Source organism: Pimephales promelas, chromosome 15, assembly GCF_988280905.1.
Source record: "Pimephales promelas chromosome 15, fPimPro1.hap1.1, whole genome shotgun sequence".
NCBI classification, from domain to species: domain Eukaryota; kingdom Metazoa; phylum Chordata; class Actinopteri; order Cypriniformes; family Leuciscidae; genus Pimephales; species Pimephales promelas.
In genome coordinates this window covers 392,623-412,110 of record NC_142783.1, presented here as the reverse complement: position 1 = coordinate 412,110, position 19,488 = coordinate 392,623, and the positions used below count along the sequence as shown (strand labels likewise).

Genomic DNA, 19,488 nt, shown 5'->3' with positions numbered 1-19,488 from the left:
TAGAATAGAACTAAAACCTGTCATTGTGTCACAACTGGAGTCCGGTTTTAAATTTCTGATCAACAACCTATAAATTATTATATAGCAAACACCGCTACAGAGGTGACCGGACGGACCTTTCTGTTGACAGTTGAGACCACGATCAACCGCGGGATATTAAAAAAAAAAAAAAATACCGCGAAATTCAGTGCGGTCAATATGACCGTCTATGGCCGAAAAAGGTAAATATGTTCATTTTTTGTTTTGCCTTACGTTTACGTAACTTAATTTATATGAAAAGCATTTTAAATGAAAATACAGACAATTTTAGGAAAAATCAGGTACCAGCAGGATTTTATTATTTTTTTCAACAAAGTTATAAAATTCAAAACGGCCAAAATCACCGCTATGGCCGTTATAGTGTTAAACAGCTGTGATGTATTGTTCTCTTTTAAAATGTTTGATTTTAAAACCGATATCATGTTTTATGTGTGGGTATACTCTCTGACAGTGCCATATGGTTTATGTGATGTAATTTTTATTAAAACAATATATAAAAACACGTCTGTATTAAAGAAAAAAATATTGATAAGCACATATGAATGTAATTAAATAACAAGTACTTTGGGTGTCTTGTTCATTATATTTATTTTCATTTAAAAGCAAGAACTTAAATCACATCCAGTTTATTAGCAATACGTGCACGAGCGTGAATCCCGTGAATCTCGCGATATCAGACTCTGATCTCACAGGTGTCTGATCCGCTGCGAGGAACCGAGATCTCTAAACTAGCCTATCATCAGTGTCGCTTTAACGCAAACAGAAACTCACGAATATTCGTGTAAGGCACGCCCAGTGCTCTCGAATATTCAGAACAGCTGTTATTAAATCAATTACTTTCGTCATTCCGGACAGGTGCAGTAACCAGCGGTTGTGTCTGATGAACAGTGTGATCAACATGGCTTCGTATTCAGATGAGTGCAGGTTTCTGGATGAATTAAAGAAGAACCGCGTTAAAATAACTCTATCCGACACTGAAATCACTGGCGTGATTCAGCGAGTCCATCCGAAGAAGACTCTGCTTTTAGAGGACGGTAAGCCCAATCAACATCTCTTAATAACTGCAGTTTGTAGAGTTACTACAGTTAAAGTGTGTTTATCCTTGAAGTGTCTGAGGCGAATAACTGCAGTTTATAGAGTTATTTAGCCTACAGTTGAAGTGTGTTCATTCATTGTCTGAGGTGAATTCGCTAGTTGCACCACAACGGAAATGGAATTTCCGGTTTGTCAGTGGTGGTAGGCTGGAACACTTCCGGTCACTGCTTCTGTCAATGGCACTCGCTTACTTAACCGACCGTTCAGCGTAGTGTAAAAGAAAAACACGAGTCTTTTCGGTATTAAAACAGGTGTTGTACCGAATTCCGACTCGCGGACAAATCGCACGCCCCTTCGCGTGCGCGCGCCTCTCACCTAATACGCGCTGAAGCGAGTTTGAATGCACTTGATTTGCCAAATGCGTTTATCGATTGATTTTTTTTCTCACAGCAAGCATCCACATCCTACATGAAAGCTTTGTCTACACTTACAAAAATTGACAGACAGTGAACTAGAGTGGATAAAAAATGCAAACAAACAAAAATGCATGGGAGATCGATTCAGACTAAACTTCCACGGGTGAAGCTACCATATAAAGCTACCAGCTGTCAAAACATTACTGTTAATTTCAAATAATTTAATTGAACGTAACTTTTGCGTGTTAAACACGATGTGGTTCATAGTAAAATATTGTATTACTCTCCCCATTGCACAAGAATGTCATTAAAAATAATAATAACCTTTTTCATGAAGATAGGCTTATAAACAAATTATGCATGAACTTTTGTAATATTGCAGCAGGTTTTCTTCAAAAAAGGGCACCTGAACACAAAACAATGAATTTCCATAAGCAATCCCAGCTAGAATTTTTCTTAAAATTTTGTCCTGTTCTAATGTTTTCAGCAGGTAGTTTTTTGTTTTGTTTTGTTTTTCCCCCAAAAAGAACATTTTATAATGTGTTATCTCAGCAACTTTCCCAAAACATCCTCAAAATATTACAGTTAAAACATCCTTAAAACATTATTTCAACATTACATTCAAATGTTTTCTTTAAAACAGTATACCTTATGGCTTTACAAGTTTAAACCAAACTTGTAGGGAATGTTAGCCAAAGTTCTGAGAACGTTCTCAGCTAGGATGCAAAATGTGTAATTGAAAGAATGAATTAAATAAATAATGTTTTTGTGGTCCTAATGTGCCAGACAATAACTATATTAAAAAAGTCTAAGGTTTCTTTACATCCTTAGCTTTAGTCAATGATCACATTATTATAATTATCAATTAACAAACATAAAAACTGGTATTTGCCTCATATAGGCTATAGTCTATATTAGCCTATATACAATATACAGACGTGTGTTTTATGAACTAAGCCTATCTTCATTAAGAAGGTTAAATATTATTTTAATGACATTCATGTGCAATGGGGAGAGTAATACACTATTTTACTATGAACCACCGCGTGTTTTAGACACAAAAGTTACGTTCTGTTAAATTAACAGTAATGTTTTGTTTTGACAGGTGCTATATTATGGCTGCTTTATTATGGCCTTTACCCGTCGAAGTTTATAGTTTGAATCGATCTCCCATGCGTTTTTGTTTGTTTGCATTTTTTATCCACACTAGTTCACTGTCTGTTAACTTTTGTAAGTGCAAAGCTTTCATGCAGGATGTGGGTGCTTGCTGTGAGAAAAAAAATCAATCGATAAACGCATATGGCAAATGAAGTGCATTCAAACTCGTTTCTGCGCGTATTAATGAGAGGCGTGCGATTTGTCCGCGAGTCGGAATTCGGTACAGCACCTGTTTTAATACCGAAAAGACTCGTGTTTTTTCTTTTACACTACGGAAGTGTTCCAGCCTACCACTGACAAACCGGATATTCCATTTCCGTTGTCGTGCAACTAGTCCATAACTGCAGATTATAGAGGGAATGCATTGACTCGTGACTTTCCCGCGTGACAACCCCCCTCAGCCTGACCGAGTGGCAAAAAATCTGCTGCGTGACTGGATTTAATAGGGGAAAACTGCGGAAATGCGACTAAATCGAACAATTTTATCAATAAACTAAATGTTGGACTCAATATAGTGTTCCTTACAACTTACTAAAGATCCAGTGATCCATGGATATTGACATGCAGCCAGGAATCGTGTTGCCTGACATTTATTGCCTGATTTCGACACCGGGGAAATAAAAGCAAGACCTCATAAAGCAAATTTGCCTGTGAACGCTTTAAATATAATATAGGTAGGTCTAAATCCGGGTGATCACTTATATCAGTGTTATATCCTATATCATATCGTCCAGCTCTAAAACTTTATACGTTTTTTGGTCAGTGTTTATTAAAAAAAAAATCCAATAATGCAGAATATGCAATGATAAATATTTAATTGATGAGCTGTTAATAACAATACAAAATATATGGGTATGGTTTTACAGCTAAATTCAGCATATTGACACAAAATGATAACTGCAAATCCACCTTTGGCTGACTGGAGTCCAGTTGTTTCTGTGACATGCAGCGATCCATTTGCTCCTCTTTCCATAGCAGTCTGTAAAAATATACCTCCGATGTTTTGTCAAATCTAGTTGTAAGCCTACAGTCAATCGCAAAGCTCTTTCCCACTTTATGTGTGTTGTGTTTGTTTTTCGCGGTATTCACGCTGAAAACATATACAGCCGCTCAGTCTTTTTGCCACTCACTGTGAGGAACTGCAGGCACGCCGGCCGACGGTGACGTCATGCGCATTCCCTCTATAGAAGTATTACAGTTGAAGTGTGTTTATAATGTGCTGTTATTCGCCTCAGACAATGGATAGAGTTAGTTGAAGTTTGTGAATAACTGCAGATTATAGAGTTAGTTGGTGTGTTTATTCCTGCAGTGTCTGAAGTGAATAACTGCAGATTATAGAGTTAGTTGAGGTGTGTTTATTCCTGCAGTGTCTGAGGTGAATAACTGCAGATTATAGAGTTAGGTGAGGTGTGTTTATTCATGCAGTGTCTGAGGTGAATAACAGCAGATTATAGAGTTAGGTGAGGTGTGTTTATTCATGCAGTGTCTGAGGTGAATAACTGCAGATTATAGAGTTAGGTGAGGTGTGTTTATTCCTGCAGTGTCTGAGGTGAATAACAGCAGATTATAGAGTTAGTTGAGGTGTGTTTATTCCTGCAGTGTCTGAGGTGAATAACAGCAGATTATAGAGTTAGGTGAGGTGTGTTTATTCCTGCAGTGTCTGAGGTGAATAACTGCAGATTATAGAGTTAGTTGAAGTGTGTTTATTCCTGCAGTGTCTGAGGTGAATAACTGCAGATTATAGAGTTAGTTGAGGTGTGTTTATTCCTGCAGTGTCTGAGGTGAATAACTGCAGATTATAGAGTTAGTTGAGGTGTGTTTATTCCTGCAGTGTCTGAGGTGAATAACTGCAGATTATAGAGTTAGTTGGTGTGTTTATTCCTGCAGTGTCTGAGGTGAATAACTGCAGATTATAGAGTTAGGTGAGGTGTGTTTATTCCTGCAGTGTCTGAGGTGAATAACTGCAGATTATAGAGTTAGTTGAGGTGTGTTTATTCCTGCAGTGTCTGAGGTGAATAACTGCAGATTATAGAGTTAGGTGAGGTGTGTTTATTCCTGCAGTGTCTGAGGTGAATAACTGCAGATTATAGAGTTAGTTGAGGTGTGTTTATTCCTGCAGTGTCTGAGGTGAATAACTGCAGATTATAGAGTTAGGTGAGGTGTGTTTATTCCTGCAGTGTCTGAGGTGAATAACAGCAGATTATAGAGTTAGGTGAGGTGTGTTTATTCCTGCAGTGTCTGAGGTGAATAACTGCAGATTATAGAGTTAGTTGAGGTGTGTTTATTCCTGCAGTGTCTGAGGTGAATAACAGTAGATTATAAAGTTAGTTGAAGTGTGTTTATTCCTGCAGTGTCTGAGGTGAATAACTGCAGATTATAGAGTTAGTTGAAGTGTGTTTATTCCTGCAGTGTCTGAGGTGAATAACTGCAGATTATAGAGTTAGTTGAAGTGTGTTTATTCCTGCAGTGTCTGAGGTGAATAACTGCAGATTATAGAGTTAGTTGGTGTGTTTATTCCTGCAGTGTCTGAGGTGAATAACTGCAGATTATAGAGTTAGTTGGTGTGTTTATTCCTGCAGTGTCTGAGGTGAATAACTGCAGATTATAGAGTTAGGTGAGGTGTGTTTATTCCTGCAGTGTCTGAGGTGAATAACTGCAGATTATAGAGTTAGTTGAGGTGTGTTTATTCCTGCAGTGTCTGATGTGAATAACTGCAGATTATAGAGTTAGGTGAGGTGTGTTTATTCCTGCAGTGTCTGAGGTGAATAACTGCAGATTATAGAGTTAGGTGAGGTGTGTTTATTCCTGCAGTGTCTGAGGTGAATAACAGTAGATTATAAAGTTAGTTGAAGTGTGTTTATTCCTGCAGTGTCTGAGGTGAATAACTGCAGATTATAGAGTTAGTTGAGGTGTGTTTATTCCTGCAGTGTCTGAGGTGAATAACTGCAGATTATAGAGTTAGGTGAGGTGTGTTTATTCCTGCAGTGTCTGAGGTGAATAACAGCAGATTATAGAGTTAGTTGAGGTGTGTTTATTCCTGCAGTGTCTGAGGTGAAGAACAGTAGATTATGAAGTTAGTTGAAGTGTGTTTATTCCTGCAGTGTCTGAGGTGAATAACTGCAGATTATAGAGTTAGGTGAGGTGTGTTTATTCCTGCAGTGTCTGATGTGAATAACAGCAGATTATAGAGTTAGTTGAGGTGTGTTTATTCCTGCAGTGTCTGAGGTGAATAACTGCAGATTATAGAGTTAGGTGAGGTATGTTTATTCCTGCAGTGTCTGAGGTGAATAACTGCAGATTATAGAGTTAGTTGAAGTGTGTTTATTCCTGCAGTGTCTGAGGTGAATAACTGCAGATTATAGAGTTAGTTGGTGTGTTTATTCCTGCAGTGTCTGAGGTGAATAACTGCAGATTATAGAGTTAGTTGGTGTGTTTATTCCTGCAGTGTCTGAGGTGAATAACTGCAGATTATAGAGTTAGTTGGTGTGTTTATTCCTGCAGTGTCTGAGGTGAATAACTGCAGATTATAGAGTTAGGTGAGGTGTGTTTATTCCTGCAGTGTCTGATGTGAATAACAGCAGATTATAGAGTTAGTTGAAGTGTGTTTATTCCTGCAGTGTCTGAGGTGAATAACTGCAGATTATAGAGTTAGTTGAAGTGTGTTTATTCCTGCAGTGTCTGAGGTGAATAACTGCAGATTATAGAGTTAGTTGGTGTGTTTATTCCTGCAGTGTCTGAGGTGAATAACTGCAGATTATAGAGTTAGTTGGTGTGTTTATTCCTGCAGTGTCTGAGGTGAATAACTGCAGATTATAGAGTTAGGTGAGGTGTGTTTATTGTTAAGTTTAAGTCAGTAAAAAATGTGTTAATGTACATTGGACCTCTGTGCTGAATATTGTTTACGATTTCATATGACTGTTTACTAAAGGAAAAGGGGGACTCTTATTATGAAGTTCCCGGAAGTGTTGGGTTGTTGTTTTTTGAGCGTACACCGCGGTGGTGTAACAGGCAATGTGATCTAATAAACGGAGGATTAATTCTAAAGTGTATTCTTTTGAGTAACATTGGTAGCAGAGGATGGTTAGCAACTATAGAACACCCCCAACCTTTGATGAAGGAAAGCCATATGAAAGTTGGAAGAATGAAGTCGCAATTTGGACTAGGGTTACGGAACTCGAAAAAAAAAACAGGCGCTTGCTGTGGCTTTGGCGCTGTCTGGAAGAGCGAGAGAAACGGCGATGGAAATACCGGTAGACGATTTGAATAAGGACACTGGTATGAACACTTTACTAGTGAAACTCGATGATTTGTTTCTCAAAGAAGAAAAGGACCAAGTTTACGAGGCGTACTCGAGCTTTGACCGGATTATGAAAGATAGCAGTGTTTCCATGACAGACTATATAATTGATTTTGAACAACGGTACTCGCGGATGCGTAAATATAATATGGAGCTTCCCGACGCAGTATTAGCATTTAAACTGCTGGACACTGCGTGCTTAGAAGTGAAAGACCGACAGTTAGCTCTGACAGCATGTACAGATTTGAATTTTGCGTCAATGAAGTCAGCACTGAAGAGGATTTTCGGAGGAAAGTCCGCTTCTACTGTGGGGATTAATCAGGAAACAGCATATGTAACGGAACAAAGGCGACAAAGGAGCAAGCCATGGTCACAAAATGTTCAGCAAAAAACACCACTGCCTGGCAGCAACCCTCTGGACAGATATGGACGCAGATCAAAGTGCGCTGTTTGTCAAAGCACATTCCACTGGGCCAAAGACTGTCCACACAGAGGTGAGCAAGTCAAACTTACTGAAGATTGTAAAACAGATGATATAGAGGAGTGCAACATTACTCTGTATACTAAAGAGTGTCCCACTGAAGCAGAAATATTTATGACAGAGTGTTTCGGCTCAGCAATAATAGACACTGCATGCACACGGACTGTGTGTGGACAGGAATGGATAAACAGTTACATCGCTGAACTAAGCCAAAACGAGATAAAAGACCTGAGAAAGACAGAAACACCCAGTCACAGACCCTTTAAGTTTGGTGATGGAAAAGTGGTCTATTCCAACAGAAAGTTGAAAATTCCTGCAAAGATTGGACAAACTAAGTGTCATATTGAAACTGAAGTTGTGCCAGCGAAGATTCCACTACTCTTGAGCAAGGCATCCATGAAAAGAGCAGGGACAGTGCTGGATATGGAGAATGACAGTGCGGTGATGTTTAGTCAACCTGTAAAACTTGACTTTACAAGCTCTGGTCATTACTGTGTAAACATCATGGACAATGAAAAGAAAACCATTCAAGGTGACGAATGTGTCTTGGTGGCTGTTGAAGATGTCACTCTAACAGAACAAAAGAATGAGAATGTACAAAGTCAGTGTGAAGAGGAAATACTGACAATCTCAGAAAAAATTAGTTCAGCAGAAAAACACAAAATCCTGATGAAGCTTCACAGACAGTTTGGTCATGCTTCTGCTGACAGACTGCAGAGACTTCTTACTAGCTCTGGGAATAAAGATGCAGAATGTAGTGTCATTCTGGAAAAAATTGTCAGTGAATGTGAAACATGTCAAAGATACAGTAAGACCAAACCAAAGCCTGCTGTTGGCCTACCACTGGCATCACAGTACAATGAAACTGTTTCAGTAGATCTGCATGAACTTCAACCAGGTGTGTGGTATCTCCACATTATTGACCAGTTCACAAGGTTTAGTGCCGGCAGCATACTAACCACAAAGAAATCTTCTGAAATAGTGAAACACTTTGTCCATGTCTGGATAAGTGTACATGGTCCACCTCAGAAACTTTTTAGTGACAATGGGGGAGAATTTAACAATGATGAGGTTAGAGACATGGCAGAAAACTTCAACATAGAAATAAAGACAACAGCAGCATACAGCCCGTGGAGTAATGGACTTACAGAGCGACACAACCAAACACTTACTGAGATCATGATGAAAGTGAAGTCAAGTAATGGCTGTGACTGGGACACTGCATTGGACTGGGCTCTTATGGCAAAGAACACTATGCAAAATGTCCATGGCTACAGTCCTCATCAGTTGGTGTTTGGACAGAATCCCAACCTGCCATCTGTATTAACCGACAAGCCCCCAGCTTTAGAGGGCACCACGAAAAGTGAGTGGGTGGCAAAACACATCTCCGCTTTACATGCATCAAGAAAGGCGTTCACTGAAGCAGAATGCTCAGAAAGAATACGGCGAGCACTACGTAAACAACTGCGTCACACAGATGAGAAATATGAAATGGGTGATAAAGTGTACTACAAGAGAGTTGATTGTCCAAAGTGGAAAGGACCAGGAGTTGTTATTGGCCAGGATGGTGCTGTGGTGTTTGTCAGACATGGAGGAACCTGCATTAGGGTACACTATCTCAGGCTAAGAAAAGTAAACCCAGACAGTGGAGATCAACATGTCAGTAAGGATGATGCTGAAATTGACACAAACAATGAGCCAAGACAGGAGACGACAGAAGATTCTGGCAACAACACGGAGCGAACAGACACCGTAACCGAAATAGAGCAAAGTTCTGTGCAAACTCAGCACGCAGGGGTATCCACTATGGGGCAGAATGTAGCAGCACAACCCACAAGTGATGACATTGGGACACAAAGTGATACAGAGCAAGGAAAGGAGGTCCGTCTAAAAACAGGGCAAGTTCTAAAATACAGAGACAGAGACAGTGGGGCTTTTCACAAAGCAAAAGTAATAGGGCGTGCAGGCAAAGCTACTGGCAAATACAAAGACTGGTATAACCTTCTGCTCATAGAACCCACTAATGTTGCAGGCAGTAAAGATTCAGTTGACATATCATGTTTAGAGTGTCTTCAAATAGAACCTGCTGTTACAGATGTAAGTGTCACAAATGTCAGTGAGGATGTATTGGTAACAAAAGATCTGTCCTTTGACCTAGCCAAACAAGAAGAGATGAAGAGTTGGAGAGATAACAGTGTGTTTGAGGAAGTTCAGGATGAGGGACAAAAGTGCATCTCTACCAGATGGGTATGCACTCTCAAGGAAACACTAACTGGACTAGTACCGAAAGCACGATTGGTGGCCAGAGGTTTTGAGGAGTTAAATGTGTCAGAGCTACAAAAGGATTCACCCACATGTGCTTCAGAATCTCTTCGACTGCTGGTGGCAGTTATTTGTCAAAAACAGTGGACACTTCATTCTATGGATATAAAATCTGCATTTCTACAGGGAATAGAGTTGTCACGTGACATCTACATCAGGCCTCCCCCTGAGGCCGTCAGTGAAGGAACATTATGGAAGCTAAAAAAGTGTGTATATGGCTTGGCAGATGCTTCATTGTACTGGTACAATAGAGTCAAAGACATAGTGCTGAAAGCAGGAGGAAAAATGTCCAAGGTTGATCCAGCTGTTTTTTATTGGCTAGATCAGGACTGCATTGTCACTGGGGTGCTTGCCTGTCATGTGGATGACTTCTTATGGGGAGGCACGGAAAGTTTCTCCTCAACCGTAATACCACACCTTAGATCTGTTTTCCAAGTTGGACGTGAGGAACATGATCACTTCTGTTATGTGGGAATAGATTTTGTGACTATTGACAGAAAAGTACAAATACACCAGGAGAGCTACATTCAACACATGCAGCCCATACATCTGGATCCTTCACGAGCTGTGGAACAAGACTCATCTCTCTGCGAGGAGGAAAAAGATCAGCTCAGATCCAAAATAGGCCAAATTCTCTGGGTGGCAAGGCAGAGCAGGCCAGATGTTATATTTGATGCAAGCAATTTGACATCTAATATAAAAAATGCTACTGTGCAGACAATTCATGAAGCAAACCGGATAGTGTGCAAACTTAAGTCCAAGAAGGTAATTCTAAACTTCCAACACTTGGGCAGAGACAGTGCTCTTAAGATGGTTGTGTTCAGCGATGCTTCGTTTGGAAATCTTTCCGATGGAGGCACTCAAGGAGGCCACTTGATTCTTCTAATGGGAGAAAATGGAAAATTCTCACCCCTTTCATGGCAATCAAAGAGAGTCAAGAGGATTGTGCGGAGCACACTTGCTGGTGAAACTTTGGCAATGTCTGATGGAATTGACAATTGTATTTTTCTGTCCACACTGTTCTCAGAACTAACTGCTGGTGATGCTGATCATGCTCCACCAATAATCTGTGTCACAGACAATCATTCGCTTGCTGATGCACTTAAGTCCACAAAGTCAGTCTCTGAGAAAAGACTCCGTCTGGAGATAAGTAGCATCAAAGAACTTGTACAAACACAGAGAGTAGAGCGAGTACTGTGGTACAACACAAAAGAACAACTTGCGGACTGTCTTACCAAGAAGGGGGCATCAGCTTGCCAGTTACTCAAGGCACTGAGTGAAGGACAATGTAAACTGAATTAAAACAAAGTCTATCTTTGAGTTGTACCCAAAATCTGGTTAAAATTTACCAGTTCGTATTTTTGTTCAAGCAGGATGTTGTTCAGTATGTCCTGTTAGTATGTTGACTTAAAAAAAAAAATAATAATAATTTTTTTTTTTTTTGAAGAGTGGGAGTTTGTTAAGTTTAAGTCAGTAAAAAATGTGTTAATGTACATTGGACCTCTGTGCTGAATATTGTTTACGATTTCATATGACTGTTTACTAAAGGAAAAGGGGGACTCTTATTATGAAGTTCCCGGAAGTGTTGGGTTGTTGTTTTTTGAGCGTACACCGCGGTGGTGTAACAGGCAATGTGATCTAATAAACGGAGGATTAATTCTAAAGTGTATTCTTTTGAGTAACATTTATTCCTGCAGTGTCTGAGGTGAATAACTGCAGATTATAGAGTTAGTTGAGGTGTGTTTATTCCTGCAGTGTCTGAGGTGAATAACTGCAGATTATAGAGTTAGGTGAGGTGTGTTTATTCCTGCAGTGTCTGAGGTGAATAACTGCAGATTATAGAGTTAGGTGAGGTGTGTTTATTCCTGCAGTGTCTGAGGTGAATAACAGTAGATTATAAAGTTAGTTGAAGTGTGTTTATTCCTGCAGTGTCTGAGGTGAATAACAGTAGATTATAAAGTTAGTTGAAGTGTGTTTATTCCTGCAGTGTCTGAGGTGAATAACAGTAGATTATAAAGTTAGTTGAAGTGTGTTTATTCCTGCAGTGTCTGAGGTGAATAACTGCAGATTATAGAGTTAGGTGAGGTGTGTTTATTCCTGCAGTGTCTGAGGTGAATAACTGCAGATTATAGAGTTAGTTGAGGTGTGTTTATTCCTGCAGTGTCTGAGGTGAATAACAGCAGATTATAGAGTTAGTTGAGGTGTGTTTATTCCTGCAGTGTCTGAGGTGAATAACTGCAGATTATAAAGTTAGTTGAAGTGTGTTTATTCCTGCAGTGTCTGAGGTGAATAACTGCAGATTATAGAGTTAGTTGAAGTGTGTTTATTCCTGCAGTGTCTGAGGTGAATAACTGCAGATTATAGAGTTAGTTGAAGTGTGTTTATTCCTGCAGTGTCTGAGGTGAATAACTGCAGATTATAGAGTTAGTTGGTGTGTTTATTCCTGCAGTGTCTGAGGTGAATAACTGCAGATTATAGAGTTAGTTGGTGTGTTTATTCCTGCAGTGTCTGAGGTGAATAACTGCAGATTATAGAGTTAGGTGAGGTGTGTTTATTCCTGCAGTGTCTGAGGTGAATAACTGCAGATTATAGAGTTAGGTGAGGTGTGTTTATTCCTGCAGTGTCTGAGGTGAATAACTGCAGATTATAGAGTTAGGTGAGGTGTGTTTATTCCTGCAGTGTCTGAGGTGAATAACTGCAGATTATAGAGTTAGTTGAGGTGTGTTTATTCCTGCAGTGTCTGATGTGAATAACTGCAGATTATAGAGTTAGGTGAGGTGTGTTTATTCCTGCAGTGTCTGAGGTGAATAACTGCAGATTATAGAGTTAGTTGAGGTGTGTTTATTCCTGCAGTGTCTGATGTGAATAACTGCAGATTATAGAGTTAGTTGAGGTGTGTTTATTCCTGCAGTGTCTGAGGTGAATAACTGCAGATTATAGAGTTAGTTGGTGTGTTTATTCCTGCAGTGTCTGATGTGAATAACTGCAGATTATAGAGTTAGGTGAGGTGTGTTTATTCCTGCAGTTTCTGAGGTGAATAACTGGAGATTATAGAGTTAGGTGAGGTGTGTTTATTCCTGCAGTGTCTGAGGTGAATAACTGCAGATTATAGAGTTAGGTGAGGTGTGTTTATTCCTGCAGTGTCTGAGGTGAATAACTGCAGATTATAGAGTTAGGTGAGGTGTGTTTATTCCTGCAGTGTCTGAGGTGAATAACTGCAGATTATAGAGTTAGTTGAGGTGTGTTTATTCCTGCAGTGTCTGAGGTGAATAACTGCAGATTATAGAGTTAGTTGGTGTGTTTATTCCTGCAGTGTCTGATGTGAATAACTGCAGATTATAGAGTTAGGTGAGGTGTGTTTATTCCTGCAGTGTCTGAGGTGAATAACTGCAGATTATAGAGTTAGGTGAGGTGTGTTTATTCCTGCAGTGTCTGAGGTGAATAACAGTAGATTATAAAGTTAGTTGAAGTGTGTTTATTCCTGCAGTGTCTGAGGTGAATAACTGCAGATTATAGAGTTAGTTGAGGTGTGTTTATTCCTGCAGTGTCTGAGGTGAATAACTGCAGATTATAGAGTTAGGTGAGGTGTGTTTATTCCTGCAGTGTCTGAGGTGAATAACAGCAGATTATAGAGTTAGTTGAGGTGTGTTTATTCCTGCAGTGTCTGAGGTGAATAACTGCAGATTATAGAGTTAGGTGAGGTGTGTTTATTCCTGCAGTGTCTGAGGTGAAGAACAGTAGATTATGAAGTTAGTTGAAGTGTGTTTATTCCTGCAGTGTCTGAGGTGAATAACTGCAGATTATAGAGTTAGGTGAGGTGTGTTTATTCCTGCAGTGTCTGATGTGAATAACAGCAGATTATAGAGTTAGTTGAGGTGTGTTTATTCCTGCAGTGTCTGAGGTGAATAACTGCAGATTATAGAGTTAGTTGAAGTGTGTTTATTCCTGCAGTGTCTGAGGTGAATAACTGCAGATTATAGAGTTAGGTTAGGTGTGTTTATTCCTGCAGTGTCTGAGGTGAAGAACAGTAGATTATGAAGTTAGTTGAAGTGTGTTTATTCCTGCAGTGTCTGAGGTGAATAACTGCAGATTATAGAGTTAGGTGAGGTGTGTTTATTCCTGCAGTGTCTGATGTGAATAACAGCAGATTATAGAGTTAGTTGAGGTGTGTTTATTCCTGCAGTGTCTGAGGTGAATAACTGCAGATTATAGAGTTAGTTGAAGTGTGTTTATTCCTGCAGTGTCTGAGGTGAATAACTGCAGATTATAGAGTTAGTTGAAGTGTGTTTATTCCTGCAGTGTCTGAGGTGAATAACTGCAGATTATAGAGTTAGTTGGTGTGTTTATTCCTGCAGTGTCTGAGGTGAATAACTGCAGATTATAGAGTTAGTTGGTGTGTTTATTCCTGCAGTGTCTGAGGTGAATAACTGCAGATTATAGAGTTAGGTGAGGTGTGTTTATTCCTGCAGTGTCTGAGGTGAATAACTGCAGATTATAGAGTTAGTTGAGGTGTGTTTATTCCTGCAGTGTCTGAGGTGAATAACTGCAGATTATAGAGTTAGGTGAGGTGTGTTTATTCCTGCAGTGTCTGATGTGAATAACTGCAGATTATAGAGTTAGGTGAGGTGTGTTTATTCCTGCAGTGTCTGAGGTGAATAACTGCAGATTATAGAGTTAGGTGAGGTGTGTTTATTCCTGCAGTGTCTGATGTGAATAACTGCAGATTATAGAGTTAGGTGAGGTGTGTTTATTCCTGCAGTGTCTGAGGTGAATGCAGATTATAGAGTTAGTTGAGGTGTGTTTATTCCTGCAGTGTCTGAGGTGAATAACTGCAGATTATAGAGTTAGTTGAGGTGTGTTTATTCCTGCAGTGTCTGAGGTGAATAACTGCAGATTATAGAGTTAGTTGAGGTGTGTTTATTCCTGCAGTGTCTGAGGTGAATAACTGCAGATTATAGAGTTAGTTGAGGTGTGTTTATTCCTGCAGTGTCTGAGGTGAATAACTGCAGATTATAGAGTTAGTTGAGGTGTGTTTATTCCTGCAGTGTCTGAGGTGAATAACAGCAGATTATAGAGTTAGGTGAGGTGTGTTTATTCCTGCAGTGTCTGAGGTGAATAACTGCAGATTATAGAGTTAGGTGAGGTGTGTTTATTCCTGCAGTGTCTGAGGTGAATAACTGCAGATTATAGAGTTAGTTGGTGTGTTTATTCCTGCAGTGTCTGATGTGAATAACTGCAGATTATAGAGTTAGTTGAGGTGTGTTTATTCCTGCAGTGTCTGAGGTGAATAACTGCAGATTATAGAGTTAGGTGAGGTGTGTTTATTCCTGCAGTGTCTGAGGTGAATAACAGCAGATTATAGAGTTAGTTGAGGTGTGTTTATTCCTGCAGTGTCTGAGGTGAATAACTGCAGATTATAGAGTTAGTTGGTGTGTTTATTCCTGCAGTGTCTGAGGTGAATAACAGCAGATTATAGAGTTAGTTGAGGTGTGTTTATTCCTGCAGTGTCTGAGGTGAATAACAGCAGATTATAGAGTTAGTTGAGGTGTGTTTATTCCTGCAGTGTCTGAGGTGAATAACTGCAGATTATAGAGTTAGGTGAGGTGTGTTTATTCATGCAGTGTCTGAGGTGAATAACTGCAGATTATAGAGTTAGGTGAGGTGTGTTTATTCATGCAGTGTCTGAGGTGAATAACTGCAGATTATAGAGTTAGTTGAGGTGTGTTTATTCCTGCAGTGTCTGAGGTGAATAACTGCAGATTATAGAGTTAGGTGAGGTGTGTTTATTCCTGCAGTGTCTGAGGTGAATAACTGCAGATTATAGAGTTAGTTAAGGTGTGTTTATTCCTGCAGTGTCTGAGGTGAATAACAGCAGATTATAGAGTTAGTTGGTGTGTTTATTCCTGCAGTGTCTGAGGTGAATAACAGCAGATTATAGAGTTAGTTGAGGTGTGTTTATTCCTGCAGTGCCTGAGGTGAATAACTGCAGATTATAGAGTTAGGTGAGGTGTGTTTATTCCTGCAGTGTCTGATGTGAATAACTGCAGATTATAGAGTTAGGTGAGGTGTGTTTATTCATGCAGTGTCTGAGGTGAATAACAGCAGATTATAGATTTAGGTGAGGTGTGTTTATTCCTGCAGTGTCTGAGGTGAATAACTGCAGATTATAGAGTTAGGTGAGGTGTGTTTATTCATGCAGTGTCTGAGGTGAATAACTGCAGATTATAGAGTTAGTTAAGGTGTGTTTATTCCTGTAGTGTCTGAGGTGAATAACAGCAGATTATAGAGTTAGTTGAGGTGTGTTTATTCCTGCAGTGTCTGAGGTGAATAACTGCAGATTATAGAGTTAGTTGAGGTGTGTTTATTCCTGCAGTGTCTGAGGTGAATAACTGCAGATTATAGAGTTAGTTGAGGTGTGTTTATTCCTGCAGTGTCTGGGGTGAATAACTGCAGATTATAGAGTTAGTTGGTGTGTTTATTCCTGCAGTGTCTGAGGTGAATAACTGCAGATTATAGAGTTAGTTGGTGTGTTTATTCCTGCAGTGTCTGAGGTGAATAACTGCAGATTATAGAGTTAGTTGAGGTGTGTTTATTCCTGCAGTGTCTGGGGTGAATAACTGCAGATTATAGAGTTAGTTGGTGTGTTTATTCCTGCAGTGTCTGAGGTGAATAACTGCAGATTATAGAGTTAGGTGAGGTGTGTTTATTCCTGCAGTGTCTGAGGTGAATAACTGTAGATTATAGAGTTAGGTGAGGTGTGTTTATTCCTGCAGTGTCTGAGGTGAATAACAGCAGATTATAGAGTTAGGTGAGGTGTGTTTATTCCTGCAGTGTCTGAGGTGAATAACTGCAGATTATAGAGTTAGGTGAGGTGTGTTTATTCGTGCAGTGTCTGAGGTGAATAACTGCAGATTATAGAGTTAGTTGAGGTGTGTTTATTCCTGCAGTGTCTGAGGTGAATAACTGCAGATTATAGAGTTAGTTGAGGTGTGTTTATTCCTGCAGTGTCTGAGGTGAATAACTGCAGATTATAGAGTTAGTTGAGGTGTGTTTATTCCTGCAGTGTCTGAGGTGAATAACTGCAGATTATAGAGTTAGTTGAGGTGTGTTTATTCCTGCAGTGTCTGAGGTGAATAACAGCAGATTATAGAGTTAGGTGAGGTGTGTTTATTCCTGCAGTGTCTGAGGTGAATAACTGCAGATTATAGAGTTAGTTGAGGTGTGTTTATTCCTGCAGTGTCTGAGGTGAATAACTGCAGATTATAGAGTTAGTTGAGGTGTGTTTATTCCTGCAGTGTCTGAGGTGAATAACTGCAGATTATAGAGTTAGTTGAGGTGTGTTTATTCCTGCAGTGTCTGAGGTGAATAACTGCAGATTATAGAGTTAGTTGGTGTGTTTATTCCTGCAGTGTCTGAGGTGAATAACTGCAGATTATAGAGTTAGGTGAGGTGTGTTTATTCCTGCAGTGTCTGAGGTGAATAACTGCAGATTATAGAGTTAGGTGAGGTGTGTTTATTCCTGCAGTGTCTGAGGTGAATAACTGCAGATTATAGAGTTAGGTGAGGTGTGTTTATTCATGCAGTGTCTGAGGTGAATAACTGCAGATTATAGAGTTAGGTGAGGTGTGTTTATTCCTGCAGTGTCTGAGGTGAATAACTGCAGATTATAGAGTTAGTTAAGGTGTGTTTATTCCTGCAGTGTCTGAGGTGAATAACAGCAGATTATAGAGTTAGTTGGTGTGTTTATTCCTGCAGTGTCTGAGGTGAATAACTGCAGATTATAGAGTTAGGTGAGGTGTGTTTATTCCTGCAGTGTCTGAGGTGAATAACAGCAGATTATAGAGTTAGGTGAGGTGTGTTTATTCCTGCAGTGTCTGAGGTGAATAACTGCAGATTATAGAGTTAGGTGAGGTGTGTTTATTCCTGCAGTGTCTGAGGTGAATAACTGCAGATTATAGAGTTAGTTGAGGTGTGTTTATTCATGCAGTGTCTGAGGTGAATAACTGCAGATTATAGAGTTAGTTAAGGTGTGTTTATTCCTGCAGTGTCTGAGGTGAATAACTGCAGATTGAGTTAGTTGAGGTGTGTTTATTCCTGCAGTGTCTGAGGTGAATAACTGCAGATAATAGAGTTAGTTGAGGTGTGTTTATTCCTGCAGTGTCTGAGGTGAATAACAGCAGATTATAGAGTTAGGTGAGGTGTGTTTATTCCTGCAGTGTCTGAGGTGAATAACTGCAGATTATAGAGTTAGTTGAGGTGTGTTTATTCCTGCAGTGTCTTAGGTGAATAACAGCAGATTATAGAGTTAGTTGAGGTGTGTTTATTCCTGCAGTGTCTGAGGTGAATAACAGCAGATTATAGAGTTAGGTGAGGTATGTTTATTCCTGCAGTGTCTGAGGTGAATAACTGCAGATTATAGAGTTAGTTGAGGTGTGTTTATTCCTGCAGTGTCTTAGGTGAATAACAGCAGATTATAGAGTTAGTTGAGGTGTGTTTATTCCTGCAGTGTCTGAGGTGAATAACAGCAGATTATAGAGTTAGTTGGTGTGTTTATTCCTGCAGTGTCTGAGGTGAATAACTGCAGATTATAGAGTTAGGTGAGGTGTGTTTATTCATGCAGTGTCTGAGGTGAATAACTGCAGATTATAGAGTTAGGTGAGGTGTGTTTATTCCTGCAGTGTCTGATGTGAATAACAGCAGATTATAGAGTTAGTTGAGGTGTGTTTATTCCTGCAGTGTCTGATGTGAATAACTGCAGATTATAGAGTTAGTTGAGGTGTGTTTATTCCTGCAGTGTCTGAGGTGAATAACTGCAGATTATAGAGTTAGGTGAGGTGTGTTTATTCCTGCAGTGTCTGATGTGAATAACAGCAGATTATAGAGTTAGTTGAGGTGTGTTTATTCCTGCAGTGTCTGAGGTGAATAACTGCAGATTATAGAGTTAGTTGAGGTGTGTTTATTCCTGCAGTGTCTTAGGTGAATAACAGCAGATTATAGAGTTAGTTGAGGAGGTGTGTTTATTCCTGCAGTGTCTGAGGTGAATAACTGCAGATTATGGAGTTAGTTAAGGTGTGTTTATTCCTGCAGTGTCTGAGGTGAATAACTGCAGATTATAGAGTTAGGTGAGGTGTGTTTATTCCTGCAGTGTCTGAGGTGAATAACTGCAGATTATAGAGTTAGTTAAGGTGTGTTTATTCCTGCAGTGTCTGAGGTGAATAACTGCAGATTATAGAGTTAGTTGAGGTGTGTTTATTCCTGCAGTGTCTGAGGTGAATAACTGCAGATTATAGAGTTAGGTGAGGTGTGTTTATTCCTGCAGTGTCTGAGGTGAATAACTGCAGATTATAGAGTTAGTTGAGGTGTGTTTATTCCTGCAGTGTCTTAGGTGAATAACAGCAGATTATAGAGTTAGTTGAGGTGTGTTTATTCCTGCAGTGTCTGAGGTGAATAACAGCAGATTATAGAGTTAGGTGAGGTGTGTTTATTCATGCAGTGTCTGAGGTGAATAACTGCAGATTATAGAGTTAGGTGAGGTGTGTTTATTCATGCAGTGTCTGAGGTGAATAACTGCAGATTATACAGTTAGTTAAGGTGTGTTTATTCCTGCAGTGTCTGAGGTGAATAACTGCAGATTATAGAGTTAGTTAAGGTGTGTTTATTCCTTCAGTGTCTGAGGTGAATAACTGCAGATTATAGAGTTAGGTGAGGTGTGTTTATTCCTGCAGTGTCTGAGGTGAATA

The 19,488-nt window shown here is 39.7% G+C and overlaps 1 protein-coding gene across 1 annotated transcript in view; it reads left to right on the top strand.

The window, feature by feature from the left end:
- The first annotated feature begins 713 nt into the window (after positions 1–713).
- The window catches only part of exd1 (exonuclease 3'-5' domain containing 1), a 36,216-nt gene continuing 17,441 nt past the window's right edge, over positions 714–19,488 (top strand). The window contains exon 1 of the mRNA XM_089119992.1: positions 714–1,073. Within this exon, the coding sequence (XP_088976118.1) occupies positions 920–1,073 (154 nt within the window). The 5' untranslated portion in view covers positions 714–919. The remainder of the gene's footprint in view (positions 1,074–19,488) is intronic.